Below are 14,541 nucleotides of genomic sequence, written 5' to 3' on the forward strand. Positions count from 1 at the left end.
CCCCCATCGCCCTGCGCCCACCCACATCGCCCCTGCCCCCGGCAGCCGCGCACGGGCGAGGGGGCTCCCTTCACCTCGGTGCCTCAGTTCCCCCAACTGTGAAGGGGGGACGGGCTGGCCGGGGCCGAGGGGAGAGGGCCGGGGAGGCTGCCCGCGCCCGCCCTCTGATGAGGATCGGTTTTTAAGTGCAATACTTGGCCTGCCGGCTTCCCGCTGCCTCCGTTGCGCTCATGCAATAACCAGCCCAGTCCCTGTCCACACGCATCCGCGGTGACCTCCCTGGAGTGGGCACACCCTGCTCCCTCCAGCGCCCTGGCGTGGGGGTGAGGCCGGGGGTCCCCGCCGTCGTGATGAATGTACTGACGAGCTGAGGCAGCAGCGCCCACCGCACCCCCCACGCCCCACTAACCCCCACACCCCCATTCCGCGCAATAAACGACAGCATTGGCGCCCAGCCTGCCGCGTCTGATTGCTCGGCGGGACACAGCGCATTAACCACCCCTCCCCAGGCAGCAGCTCCCATGTGGCGACAGACCTTTATTCACACTAGAGTACAGAGCGGCGGGGCAGTCAGCTGAAGAAGAACGTGGAGCGCTTCACCTGCTCCAGGTCAAAGGTCCCTGCAGAGAGGAGGGAGACTGTGGGTGGGCTCTGGGGGACCCGCCCCCAGCCCGCAGGGGTGGCCACCCCGCCCAGGGTCCTACCTGTTGGAGGCACTGACAGCAGCGTGTCCTTTAGCCTGGAGACCCACATGCTCTTGGAGGTTCTGAAGACAAAGACAGGGTGAGGGTGAGGCCAGGACAGCCTGGGGAGAGGACAGTAGCAGTGCCGGCAGGAGGGGGACCCTTACCTAGAATTGGAGCAAAACCGCTTGATAAGGAACCTGGATAGGTCTTGGAGGATGGGCTGGCTGTGCAGTCGGACAAATTGCTCCCGGCAGACCTGGGGACCGGAAGCAGGGGTGGAGGGCATAAGCAGCCAGAAACCAGGCCCAAGCGGCGTGGAGAGTGGGCTCCCTGGTCAGGAGGGGTGGGGAGGAGGCTGGGGGTGCGAAGCCGCTAGTGGGGGCAGAGCCGCACCTGGTTCATGACCTCGACGTCCGCCGCATGAGTCCAGAAGCAATCGTGCACCGAGACGAAGGTCAGGCCCTTCCTGCAGCCAGAATGAGGGGCTCCTGTGGAGGCGCTGCACCTCGAGGTCCCCTCCCCACAATCCACACCTCCCCCAAGCCCCATCATTGACCCAGTTCTCACCTCAAGCCCCTCCCCACCACTCAGTGATGCCCACCCTCCTCTTGCCCACACCCCTGTGTGCTCCAGTGGCTGGCTGTGTGCACGCCCCACTCAGTGGGTAGATGACAAGTTCTCATCTCAGAAGATGCCTCTTTGCCACCCACCCCCAGCTGCTGCCTGACTCTCAGCTCCCTGTAGGGGGCTGCTGATCCTGGGCCCTAGTCCACCACAGGGCTCCATCCCAGGGTAGCCACCCAAGGGGGGGTGGTCAGGAACACAAAACTCCGGTGGACATCAGGCTCAGAACAGCCACACACACCACCCCCCACCATGTGAGCAGCTGTTCCTAACAACCGTCAACACTTCCCCACCAGGTCAGAGGAGCTCAGGATAAACCAGACACCTCTGCCTGCCCCTAGAATGTCCATGCATGTTGGGGGACCCTCAGAGGGCCAGCTTCACACTCGGAGCCCCTCCCCCACATGAGGACCCTGATCAGCACACCTGTAACAGTGCAGGGCAGTGAGCATCATGTGTGTGGAGTCCAGTGAGTGGATGAAGTTGGGTGGGAAGCCATTCTTCTGCTTCAGCGTGTTGGGCTTCCTGGGGGTGAGCAGGGTACACGGTCAGGACTCAGAGCCTGGCCACAGCCTGGCCCCTGCCCGTCCCTACCCGGGTGGCCTCCTGCATGTCTGCCCGCACCCACACTCACTGGTTGGTGTCCACACTGCTGCTCAACGTGAGGCTCTGGAGCCCGCCTTTTATCTGCAGGGTGGGCATGGGGGACACACAGGTGAGTCCTGCCCTGCTCAGTGGGGGTGGGGGTGGGGGACAGCACGTACCATGACCTTGGAGTCTCGGTGGTAGGGCTGGATGACGGGGACGCCCAGGGGCGTGATCCACTCCACGGCCGAGCCCGTGAGTGAGATGAGCCGGGCACTCTCAGTTAGCCAGCGCTGCAGGGATGGGCACTGGGTCAGAAGGGCCAGGTCTGGGGCCACAGCCCCGGGAAGGGGGAGGATGAGGCCTCACCTGGATGGACCGGGTGCCAGAGAACATCTCCTGGAGGCTGTTGAACACCTGGCGCACGAGGTAGTGAGATGCCTCCCACACGAACTCCTGGAGAAGAGTAGGGTGGATAGGGTTCGGGGTCCCTTGCAGGAAGTCGCCCTGCACTCAGGGGGTGGGCTTGCTCTGGGGGACCCAGCAGGGGGCAGAGCCAAGCCCCTCTGTCAGAACTACTTACTACTGGATGCGTACCTGGGGGAAGTCCTCAAGCTCCCGGAGGCGCTTCTCGATCTGCAGGCGGCCGCCATAGCGGGTAACCCCGTACACCACGGTCATCACTGTTTGCTTGACCACCTTGCGGCTAATAAAGCCCTCCAGCACCTGGGCCACCCGCACTCCCTGCTTGGCATCCTGCCTGCGGAATACCTCCACCTGCAGGGGCAGTGGGTGGGGCCACCCACCCAGAGGTGGAAGTTTCCTCTCCTCTTGTGGGTCACCCCTGCTGACACCTCCCGGGAAGGCCTGGTATGGTGACAGTTGGTGGCCATGGGGTCCAGCATCCAGGCCCTGGTGGGTCTGGGGTATCAGGGCACACAAGGGTGGGGGCGCCATGGTGCCTACCTGTGCAGCCACCTCACTGTACACGTCCTGCGGCAGGTCAGAGGGAGACAGGTTGACGGAGGCGGCCCCCGTGCTGTCCCGGCCCAGGGCGGCATAGTGCTGGAGGCCGTTACAGGAGCCATCCTGGGCAGGGGGTGGACAGTGAGGGGCTGGGTGAGGTGGGCCAATGTCTGTGGTTGGGGGCTCCTGTTTCCCCAGCTCTGCTTAGGCAAGACCGCCCTAGACCCACACACTGATAGGCGGCCATGAACCCCTGCAATGGGGAACCGAGGCACAGAGAAGCCCTATCCAGGAACACCAGCCAGTGCAGAGTGGACACCATGCCATCCCTCAGCTCCTTAGCCTGAGAAAACTTTAGCCGAGTGCACGAGGGCCAGGCATGGCCCACAGCAGGGTCCCCCAGCTCACCTGGTGAACTGGAAAGTGGGAGATGTAGGTGGTAGGGTCAGGGGAATGCACCACCTGGGCGATCTCCATGCAGCAAGCCAGGGCTTGCCAGGGCTCGTCCGCCTCCATCCACCACTTCCGGCCCTGCAGGGGGTAGTACGCAGGGTGAGGCCGGCCCAGGGTCTCCAGGTCCCAACCAGTGGGGTCAGAGCCAGCCTGGGAGTACTTCCTGGGCACAGGCAGCAGCTGGTTGGGCCCAGGTGGTAGGAAGACATAAGGAGGCCCTAGAGGCCTGGAGAGGACCAGAGCGATGGACCAGGGAGGGGACCGGCCTGGAGAGAGGGCCACTGTGGTATGAGAGGTGGCAGTGCTGTCCATGGCCCAAGACAGAGCAAAAGGCCAGCAAAAGAGTGCCAGGAAAGAAGCAGGGGGTCAGGGTGCCTGCAGGGTTCCGATGTGGGTGCCGGGGCGGCTGGGAGGGCCCGATGGTGAAGGGTCAGAGCCCACCGTCATGGGTCGTTCAGCTGAGTCCAGGATGTCCTCCATCACCGTGTCTGCGTAGTCGCGGCGCGCCTGCAGTGACTCGCGCTTCTTGAACCCTGTGAGGTTGACCAGGTGGATCTTGAGCCAGTCGAGGCCATTGGGGCCGAGTGGGCGGCCCTGGGCAAACTCTAGCAGCGCGCGGGCCAGGTCGCTGCCTAGGTGGTTGAAGTGTGGTGAACAGGGATAGGTACGGCCTCGGAAGTCCATGTTGTGTGGCAGCCAGAAGATGTGGTTCCGCAGATGCTGGGCCAGCGACAGGCGGTAGAGTGCGTCTGCGCGCAGGCTCTGCATCTCCCGCGCCACCTTCAGCCGCCGTGCCAACTCCCGCCGCATCTCCGCCTTGTCAGCAGGTGAGGCCTCGGGCAGCAGACGGCCCTTGGGGGCCTGGCGGCCCTCGGGGGACCGGGGGGCCTCGGTGGGCGGGGCGGGAACGCCCAGGCGGGGGCAGCCCTTGTCTCTGAAGAGGTCAAGCACCAGGTCGAGCACGCGCCCATTGACGCGCCAAGCACAGTTGCCCAGCTGAGTGAGGGCATCCAGAGCGCCATGCAGCTCGGCAGGCGGGCAGCGCTCCAGCAGGAGCTGGTGCTGCTGGGTACCCTCCAGGGACCGCATCATCTTGGTGGGGCTCAGCAGGAAGGCGCCCGAGTGTGGCGACGTCCAGGGCAGGGGCGGGCACAGCATGGGCACCTCCGTGGACTCGAAGATCAGCGTGCGCTCCGCCGCCGTCTCCTGCAGCTGCGTGAAGGCTGGGTGCGGCTTTAGGATCCCGATCTGGTGGCAGGACAGGCCAAGAGGTCAGGGCGCGCTGTAAGGCAGCGGAGGAAGACCCCAGAGTCTCCTCAGACGCCGCGACCTTGAGTCCAGGTGCTCAGGGTCTGGGGCCACAGCAGGATCCCAGGGCCCCACAGCCCCTGGGGCGCCCCCTCCCCTCCCAGCGCTGAGGAACACCACTGGAGGAACCCCACCGGGGGCACACCTGGCGGAAGCTGCGGAAGGCATACACGTGGTAGAGCACAGGAATGAGGGTGCTGGGGCCCCGGGGCACTGCCAGGCTGCTGGGCATCTGCACGGCTCGCACCAGCACCTCTGCCAGCTGCTTGCCCAGCTGCACCAGCACAGACACAGGCCAGGGCTGCTCCGGGGGCACCTCAGGCATGCCCAGTGCTTCCCAGTGCTGGCGAGGCAGGCAGGGCTCTGCTACCTGTGGGCGGGAGGGTGGCTCAGAGACCTGAGGGTCCAGGTGCAGAGCTGAAGACCCCTGCTCAGCCCCTGGCAACGAGCAGGGTTAGGTGAGGAAACTGAGGTGGAGTTTGGGGGCCAATCTGGCCACCCCAGGCAAGGCGGGGGGAGGGGGAGCGTACCTCTGCTTGAGGCCTGAGGCACCCTGCCCGGGCTCCCCCTGCTCAGGCTCCCGGCCTCACCTGGGTGTCGGAGGCCAGCAGGTGCAGGTACTCGGAGTAGCGCTGCTCCAGCTCTTCCACCTGGTTCCTGAGCCGCTTCCTCTTCAACACACGCAGGCCCAGCTCGTGCGCCAGGAAGAGGAGCGACTCTCCATGCGGGGGCAGCGCCTGCAGGGTCTGAGGGACAGCCCCGGAGGACAGCCCCGTAAGCCCCATGCTCCATCGGGAGCACCTGACCCCCCCCCCCAGCAGTACTCCTCCCACAGCCCCCCAACCTACAGCAGCAGCCCCGCCCTTCCTGATGTGACACCTGCAGCAGCAGCCCCACTAAGTCCTTCTCGCTGAGCAGGCACAGGTAGGGGAAGAGGGACAGGCGGCCTTCTGCAGCAGCACGGGCCTCACTCTCCTTGGTCTTCTGCAGCTCCAGGGACAGCACTGACTCCCATTCCGCGCGCAAGGCCGCCAGGGTCTTCCGCTGGGGATGGGAGGGGACAGGGCAGGGTTGCACAAGGAGTCACCACTGTGCCCAAGCAACCTGGCCCAGCCTGGTGGTAGAGCTCCTGGCTCAGAGAACCTGGTGGGAGGGGTGCTGGGACGGACCCTGCCCAGTAGACACCCAGCTCAGCAGGCAAGAGCACCCTCAGCCCCTTACCGCCTGCAGGACCTCCTTGGTCAGGAGCGGGGCCTTCTCCACGGACTCCACCGTGACAGTGGTGGCCATCTCCACGCCAAGCTGCTGTCGGAAGAGGCCCTGCAGCTCCTTCAGGGACAAGTGCAGCCTCGGGTAGGACACAGAGGGGTCCTGCTGGGGCAACAGGCTGCCAGTGAGGCCCCACTGCTGACCTCTCCACCCACCAGAGTAGCGCAGCGTCTCCCGGGCCTTGGGTGGGGGTGGGGGGAGGTGCTGGAGACAGTGTGAAGCCCCGGATGCTGCTATTTTCTCTTCCAACTTGCAACTGTGTGAACTGTGTGACCCTCCTAAAGATAGGTACACTAAAGATAGCAAACCCAAAATATACATCCACACCAAGACTGGTCCACAGACAGCCACAGAAGTCTGGTTTATGGTGGTCAAGTGTCCACCAAGGAACAATAGATAAACACTACGTGGTCCCTCCACACATGGGCATCCCTCAGCCGTGAAAAAAGCCCAGACACTCGCTACCACGTGACCCTGAGAACATGATGCTCAGTGACAGCAGCAGACACAGGACACATGGGGTGTGATTCCACTGATGGGAAATGTTTAGAACAGGCTGATCCACACAGAGAGTGGGTTCCACGTTATCAGGGGCCAGGGAGAGGGTACAGAGTGACCACTGATGGGGATGGGCTTCCTCTCAGGGTTATGAATGTTCTAAAAGTAGAGATCAATGTACTAAAAACAACCCACTGGATTATACTTTAAAAGGTGAACTGCAGGTTAGGAGAAGTCTGTCCCATTAAAAAAAGAAAACTCCTAAAAAAAAGAAAAAGAAAAAAAAAAGAAAACTCCTTGCGTCGCCCCAGGGATCTGGATGCTATGCTCTGCTCCACCCTGGGAGGTGGCTTCGCCTCATGCGCCCTGTGCCACCTGCAGCATTAGCTGTGCAGTTTCAGGTGGGTACACTGGCCCTGCGATACCCCCACGCTGTGCCTAGGGTGCGTCTCCATGTGGAAACCAAATATGGCAGGGTGTGGGCCCCCCTGGACAGGACAGCCTCCCATCTACCAGCATGGGGTGCGGGCGGCCAGCGCTGCCAGGAGAGACAAGAGGAGGGGCCGAGGCGCCCAGTGACCACCTGCCCCTTTCAGGTTCCCAGATGCAGGCCCACTCACCTTGGCGTAGATCTCCTGGAGCAGGGGCGAGGTGTTGACCTGGGGTGGAGGCGGGGGTGGCGGCTGGGGGCTGAAGGCCGGTCTGGCCTTGCGCACAGCACGCAGGAGCTCCGCCCACTCCTCGGTGCTCAGGGGCACAGCCGAGAAGAGCCCCTGCAGCGACAGCCCGTCCTGCTCCATCTGCTTCAGGCATCTGAGGGCACGCGCACCCAGCTATCAGCACCGGCGGGGAGCCCCTGGGGTCCCACCCCAGCTCCACCACCGCCCCCTGCCCACCTTCGGATGGTGCTGGCATCCTGGTCCAGGCGCCCCATGCACTGCAGGGCGGCTGCATAGGACAGCAGGTCCGGAGCCAGGCCGGCATCTTTCAGCATGAAGAACACGTACATCAGCTCTTTGAAGGAGCCCTGGAGGGACCAGGCCAGGTGAGAGCCTGCAAGGAGGGGTACGGGGCGGGGGGGGCACCTGCTCCTTCCCCCAATTACCCCACCACATTCCTCCCAGCCAACTCAGCCAGCACTTTCCCCTTGGCCCTGAGGATCTAGGAGAGGTGCCACAGAGATGGGCATTGCACCAGGAGGCTGGTGCAGCTGAAGGAGATTGGCAAGGTCACAGAGAGCGCCACTGGACACGGCTGGTCTAGAACCAGCTCATCTCTCCTGCCTTTCTAAACTCACAGGACCATTAACACCACCAGAAAAACACACACTGACCCTGCACAGCATCCCCCCGCCCCCAGTGCCTGAAGCCCTGAGCAACAGCCTTCACAGCTCCCAAAACCCAGCAGGGCTCCCCATTCTGCAGATAGGAAAGCCAAGGCCCAGAGGGGAGGGGAAAGGTGTGGATCGAGGGGAGCACATGGCAGAAACAGGAGGGCCACCTGACACATCCACCTGGAGCCTGAGCAGAGGGCCTCGTCTGGAAATAGGGTCTCTACAGGTGCAGTCACATGAGGTCACGCTGGACGCTGTATGGCACCCAAGGCAGAGGTCAGGGGGACACAGACATGCCTGAGGGACATCGCCGCCAAGAGGCCGGGAGAGGCAGGAAGGAAGGATGGGATGCAGGGAGGGGGGCCTGCCTTGCCCTGACCTCAAACGTCAGGCCTCTGGGACTAATAGAAAACGAGTGTCTACTGCTGGAAGCCTCCCAGGTGGCTCAGGTGTTCTGGGGCCCCAGGAAGCTCGTCTAATCAGAAACCTGCCGCTCTGACAAAACTCTCCAATGGCGATGGCGGATGCCAGAGGGCCAGCACCGCAGGAAAGGAGACACACCTGGAACTGAGCAGGCCTCCCACAGACAACGCAAGCAGGAAACCCCCTGTGACTGTTGCCATGGAGACCCTGGCACCTCCCAGTGTTGCCAGGCTGCTCTGGGCCCCATTCTGTGCGTGAGTCAGCACAGCTGAGGCCCTGTTGAGAACCTGCCTCCCGGAGCTGCACCCGCACTTGCCTCCCTCTTCACCGGCACTAAGACTTTCTCTGATGCTCCTCAGATGAGGATGCAGATGCACAGCAGGGAGGGTGCTGGGGAAGTTGTCTCTACAAGGGTGCGTAGGCAACTCTCCTCAGCGGTCACAGGTCAGAGGAGAAGTCACGAGTGAAAAGAGCACTTCCCTTGAGGGAAGTGGCTAAAGCTGCACCCAGAGGGAAATTCACAGCTGCGGATGGCTGCACCATAAGGTTCACATCCCACATCACCCCAGAGTGGGATGTGAACAAGCTAGACAGAGAACCAGACAGGAGCATAGAGGAGGCTGCCCTGAGAAGGGCCCACAGCGCCCCTTGCACCAGCACCCTGGCTGAGTAACCACACAGGAATGCTCTGGACCATGCGTGTGCTGTCTTCTGGCCCTTTTGTCATTTTCACATTTTCCATTGAAGGCCACGTGTGACTTAAAATTAACAAGTCTAAAGAATTGTTAAATGGCCACACAAGAAAAGATGCTCAACATCACTATTAAAGAACACAAATCAAAACTACAATGGGGTATCACCTCACGCCAGTCAGAATGCCATCATCAAACTCTCTACAAATAATAAATGCTAGAAAGGATGTGGACAAAAGAGAGCTCTCTCTCAACCTGTTGGTGAAAATGTAAATTGATGGAGAATGGTATGGAGATTCCTTAAAAAACTAGGAATAAATCTACCATATGACCCAACAATCCCACTACTGGGCATATTCTCTGAGAGAGCCACAATTCTTCTTTTTTTTTTGAGAGCCACAATTCTAAAAGACACATGTAACTCAATGTTCATTGCATTCGGAGTCACTTCAGTCGTGTCAGACACTTTGAGACCCCACAGACTGTAGCCCGCCATGGGAGGAAAGAATACTGGAGTGGGTTGCCATTTCCTTCTCCAGTGAACCTTCCTGACCCAGTGATCGAACCCACGTCTCTTATGTCTCCTGCACTGGCAGGCGGGTTCTTTACCACAAGTGCCACCTGGGAAGCCCCAAAGATGTGGTACATATATACAATGGAATTTGACTCAGTCATAAAAAAAAGAACAAATTTTGAAAAGTAAGTCCAAATGAGGTGGATGAACCTAGAGCCTGTTATACAGACTGAAGTGAGTCAGAAAGTGAAAAACAAATATCGTATATTAATGCATATATATGGAATCTAGAAAAATGGTGCCCATGAACCTAACAGTGGGGAAGGAATGAAGACGCAGATACAGAGAACAGACTTGTGGACACAGGGTGGGGGGGAAGGTGAGGGCTGGACGAATGGAGAAAGCAGCAGCGACATATATACACGATCATGTGTGAAACAGATACTGACAATAAATTGCTCTGTGACACAGGGAGCCCAACCTCGCACCCTGTGATGACCGAGACGGGTGGGACTGGGGGGAGGTTCACAGCGAGGGGATATTTGTATAATTATGGCTGATTAGCGTCATACCAGAAGAAACCAAGACAGCATTGTAAAGCAATTTTCCTCCAATTAAAAAATAAATCAATAGAGAAGGAAATGACAACCTACTTCAGTATTCTTGCCTGGAAAATCCCATGGACAGAGTCCGATGGGCTACAGTTCACGAGGTCACAAAGAATCGGACAGGACTTAGCGACTAAACAACATCAAAAAGTATAGATGTAACTGATTTGCTGTGCTACCTAACACAACATTGTAAATCAACTCTACTCCAATTTAAAAAAAAAAAAAATCTAAAAAAAAAAAAAAAAGTTGTCAGCATAATAAAAATTGAAGGCCTGATTCCTGGGGCTGAGAGACCAGAGTTGGGATCTAGGTGCCCCGGGTTGGCTCCCGCCTCCGACCCCAGCCCCTCACCTGGCGAGCCCAGCCAAGCATGACGGTGTTGTACATGCGGAGCGTCAGCAGCTGCTGCTGCGGGGCCCGGCTGTGCTGTGCAACCAGCACGTGGTGGGCCAGGGTCAGGTGGCCCGTGAGCAGGCAGCACTCCAGGAAGGCCAGGAGCTTCTGGCGCTGGCCCTCCAGCCGGGATTCGGAGCCCTCATCTGCCTCCCGGCTCAGCCTCTTCGGGGCCTCCTGCAGCAGCCGGGCCAGCTGCTCTTCCCAGGGGCTCTGCGGCCTCTTGCGCTCCCACTGCTGCAGCTGGCCCGCCAGCTTCCTGCTCAGCAGCCGCGGCTCCATGCGCAGACGCTTCTCCCAGGTCGGCTTCTCCACCGTCTTCGGCTGCTTCCCCTCCGGCTGCTGCCAGCACTTCTCTATCAGCTGCTGATCCTTGTCCAGCTTCTGCACCCAGTGGCTGCTGAGCTCGGGGGCGGCCCCTTCAGCCCCCACTGGAGCCTGCCTGGGGGGCCAGATGCCACCAGTCTCTGGGGCCTGAGCCATGGCCACCCTCTTCACTGTCACCTCCTCTGCCGTGCCCTCAGCCTGCAGCTGCCGCACTCGTGCCTCGAGCACTGTGGGGAGAGAGACGTCAGGGGACCCCACTGTCAGGAGGGGGGCTCAGTCCTGGGTGTGTGTCTACTGACCACCAAATGCCCCCAGATCCTCGGCATGCATGCTCACCTGCCCCACACAAGTCTGCCTGGGCTGCTTGAACCCAGCCCGGAAGGAGCTCCTGGAGTTGTCCACCACCTGCTCCTCTACATCCTCCCGCCCCGGCAGCTCTGTCCTTCCCAGGGCTCTCTCCCTCCAGGTCCAGCCAGTCAGCGCCTTCTTGGGGCTCTGCCTTCAAAATCTATCCACAGCCCCTGCTTCCTTGAATCCCTGCCTCCCTTCCCCATCGCCACTCCAGCTGTAATGGCCTCAGGGCCTCTGCACATGCACTGCCCCAAGCGTTCACAGCCACAGCCCACCCCTGCCCTGTGCTGCTTCACAGACAGCCAGCTCTCATGACTCTATGGGGTTTGGGGCTACTGAGTTGGTGAACAGGGATCCACCGCACCCAGGGAACACAGGGCTCCTGAGTGCCCAAGGCCACACTCCCACCAGCAGATCCATATATCACCCTGGTGTGAGTTTTCCTATCTGATACACCTGATTTCATACACATATACAATGGCCAATACTGCTAGAACTCATTCCTGAACAAACTTCACCGATCAGACAAATTTTCTCCAAAAGGCACATTACAGCCCCCTGGAGCTGAGGGGCTCAAGATGGCCCTGCAGCACCATGCCTGGGGCCATTTTAAACTGCTAAACCACCAACACACAGCACAAAATGTAAACACAGGGCTCTAGATATACCCTGAAAAGGACGCCTTACTGACAAGAGTGTCACCCAGCTCCACCTCAGCTGAGAAGGTGTACATTGACTGGGGTTTCAGGTAAAGTTCAGCTGGTACGAGATTCTGCAAACACAGAATCCACAAACATTGAGGACCAATGGTACTTGTCTCCTGCCTGCGCCTCTCACTGTAACATCAGCCCAGAGACAGGAGGGCCAGTCTGGAGCAGAAACACAGCAACAAGAAAGGCACAGTCCCCCGCCTCAGTGGACGGAAAGTCAGCAGACACTTTCTGAATGTGCGGGAGATGGTCAGTGGCAAAGTGCCAGAAAGGGCACGAGGTAACCACATCTGAAACCCCTGGGGGGTGACCGGGGACAAGCAGGTGCACCGATCCCGCTGGCAGAAGCCAAGGACACTGGCAGAAGCCACAGGTCTCTGAGGCCCTCAATGGGGGTGGAGACAGAATTCTGCCAGAAAGGATACAGCTGGAGGGCTTGAGACTGGGGAGTGACACGAAGTGATCACATTTTCAGACCCTGGGTTTTGCCTTAAAATAATAAGGTGGGTGAGAAATGAAAGAAGGTAGGCTCTTAAAGCTGGTAAGACCTGTGGCTTCACTTCTGCACGTTTGGGATTTTCTGAAATCAGGGTTTTCTTTTTAAAGGCTCCCCCATCCCACTCCTGGCTGCTGGCCACTCACTGGATGTGAGGCAGGAGGGAAGCAGGAAGCACTGGACACCTGAGAGGGAGGGGACAGTGATGCCCCCAGCTCGCTCTGGAGATGCCAGGACCTGGCTGTCCATCCCCAGTGACAAAGACCACCAGCAGACCCTATCAGGCGCCAAGCCCGGGAAGTTGAGCCAGGACCACTGAAGTCCGGCACGTCACAGGGCAAAGCCCAGCTCTGCACACAGCAGGCCAGTCTCTCCAGCCACAATTTGGGCCTCAACTCTCTCATCTATCAGGGCTTCTCTGAGAGTTCAGTTGGTAAAGAAACTGCCTGCAATGCAGGAGACCCCGGTTTGATTCCTGGGTCAGGAAGATCCCTCAGAGAAGGGATAGGCTACCCACTCCTGTATTCTTGGGCTTCCCTTGTGGCTCAGCTGGTAAAGAATCCGCCTGCAATGTGGGAAACCTGGGTTCGATCCCTGGGTTAGGAAGATGCCCTGGAGAAGGGAAAGGCTACCCACTCCAGTATTCTGGCCTGGAGAATTCCATGGACTGTATAGTCGATGGGGTCTCAAAGAGTCCAACCCAACTGAGCAACTTTCACTTCACTCTCATCTGGAAAGTGGGAACCACTGGTGGGTTTGGGAAGACGAGGGAACTATAAGAGCTCACTGCACAAGGCATTCACTTCATAGTGGCACCAAGGGGGCCCTTGGACCACTAGAGAGCAGGACCCAGTCAGTCACCCCATCTTGCAGACTGACAACCCTTCTCAATGGGGTGGAACCAATGAACCTTGGAGGAATGAAGGAGCTGGCTCCCAGCAGCGTGGTCGGCGGGGTGACAGTGAGAAAGGAGCATCAGGACCAGTGCCCTGGGGTCAGGCTCACCCTCCAGCAGTTCTGCGTGGCCGCAGTCCTTCCGGCGGTCCTGCTCACAAGCGTTGGCAGACAAGCTCCTCTTCCGGCCCCAGACGCCACCGAGGGCCCCTGCGGGAGAGACAGGGAGGCTGGGGCGGGCGGGTGTCAAGGGTGGGGCAGGGAGGGCCCTCGCAGGGTCAGGAATCACAGGATCCGGGGCAAAGGAACCCTGAAGACCATGCAACTGTCAGTGGTCACAACATCTCAAAGGGAAAACCACAGGGTAAGGGAAAAAGGAAACTGGGGCGTGAGTTCGAAGATAAAAGGTTCCGCGAACTAAGGCACAGACAGTTCAAAGGTTAAACTCTAATTCGTAAATAGTGGGTCATGGGACTCCAAAAAGAACCCAGGAATCAAAGGTCAAAGTGCACCGACGACCCCGGTCCGTAGAGTGGCCCAAAAGGGCGACTGAAAGCGGGATACAGTCACTGGGTTCGGCAGAATCGCCAAAGCAAGTTAGCGGGATCCCTGGGGTCGAGAAGCCAAAGGTCACGGCGGCGGGTGAGGGGGCAGAGCAGCGGTCCCGGCGTCATCCCCGGGCCTCCCCTGCGTTACCTTCTTCGGCCAGGAGGCCGGGGTGGCCCTTCGGCCACAGGGCCCTCCGAAGCCCCGCCGCCCTGCAGCCACAGCGGAGCGCCGACATGCCACCAGCACGCGGGACCACCGCGCCACCACAACGCGCCTGCGCTGCCTGCGCCCGCCGGGAGTTGTAGTTCCGTGGCCTACGGCGGCCGCGAAGAGACTAAGAGCCTGGAAATCAGCAGGAGAACCACAACTCCCAGGAAGCAGCGGGCCCTGGAGGCGGGGCATGAGCCGGTAGTGCCCGCTGATTGGCTGTTCGTTGTCCAGGAGGGGCAGGACAGAGCCGTTGCTTGGGCAACACTCTAAGCCATCTTTGGGAGGACCTGGAACCTGAGATTTGTTGTTATTTCTGTTTAAAGCGGTGGTTTCCAGTGTTTGGGGCACAAGGGATCGGTTTCGAAGACATTTTTCCCATTGGGGCGGGGGAGGAGGAAGATGGCTTGGGTTTTCCTCACCACTTACCTCCTTCTGTGCAGCTGGGTTCCTTAATAACAGACCACATAGGGCACGAGTAGTGGCCCAGGGAGTTGGGGACCCCTGGTTTAAGGAATAGTCCCCGAATAATTGGGCTTCTTAGGTGGCTCAGTGGTAAAGACTCCACCTGCCAATGCAGGAGACACGGGAGACACGGGTTCCATCCCCGGGTGGGGACGTTCCCCTGGAGGAGGAAATGGCCACCCACTCC

At 59.8% G+C, this 14,541-nt stretch overlaps 1 protein-coding gene across 2 annotated transcripts; it reads right to left on the reverse strand.

The window, feature by feature from the left end:
- Nucleotides 1-33: 33 nt before the first annotated feature.
- Nucleotides 34-13,960, reverse strand: POLRMT (RNA polymerase mitochondrial). Of its 2 annotated transcripts, none has more exons than XM_061151161.1 (21): nucleotides 13,830-13,960; nucleotides 13,245-13,343; nucleotides 10,314-10,909; nucleotides 7,286-7,416; nucleotides 7,010-7,202; nucleotides 5,844-5,993; nucleotides 5,502-5,666; nucleotides 5,213-5,368; nucleotides 4,768-4,992; nucleotides 3,756-4,562; nucleotides 3,270-3,392; nucleotides 2,862-2,984; nucleotides 2,493-2,672; nucleotides 2,265-2,351; nucleotides 2,075-2,188; nucleotides 1,945-1,997; nucleotides 1,737-1,835; nucleotides 1,080-1,152; nucleotides 851-942; nucleotides 705-766; nucleotides 34-620 (listed from the first exon to the last, which is right to left on the reverse strand). In XM_061151161.1, exons 1-21 carry the CDS (start codon nucleotides 13,915-13,917, stop codon nucleotides 571-573), a joined length of 3,666 nt encoding a protein of 1,221 aa, XP_061007144.1. In that variant the 5' UTR covers nucleotides 13,918-13,960; the 3' UTR covers nucleotides 34-570. The 2 variants fall into 2 exon arrangements, with proteins under 2 accessions (XP_061007144.1, XP_061007143.1); XM_061151160.1 differs by having other exon boundaries at nucleotides 5,844-5,996.
- Nucleotides 13,961-14,541: the final 581 nt, after the last annotated feature.

This window comes from Dama dama, chromosome 9, assembly GCF_033118175.1.
Source record: "Dama dama isolate Ldn47 chromosome 9, ASM3311817v1, whole genome shotgun sequence".
NCBI lineage: Eukaryota > Metazoa > Chordata > Mammalia > Artiodactyla > Cervidae > Dama > Dama dama.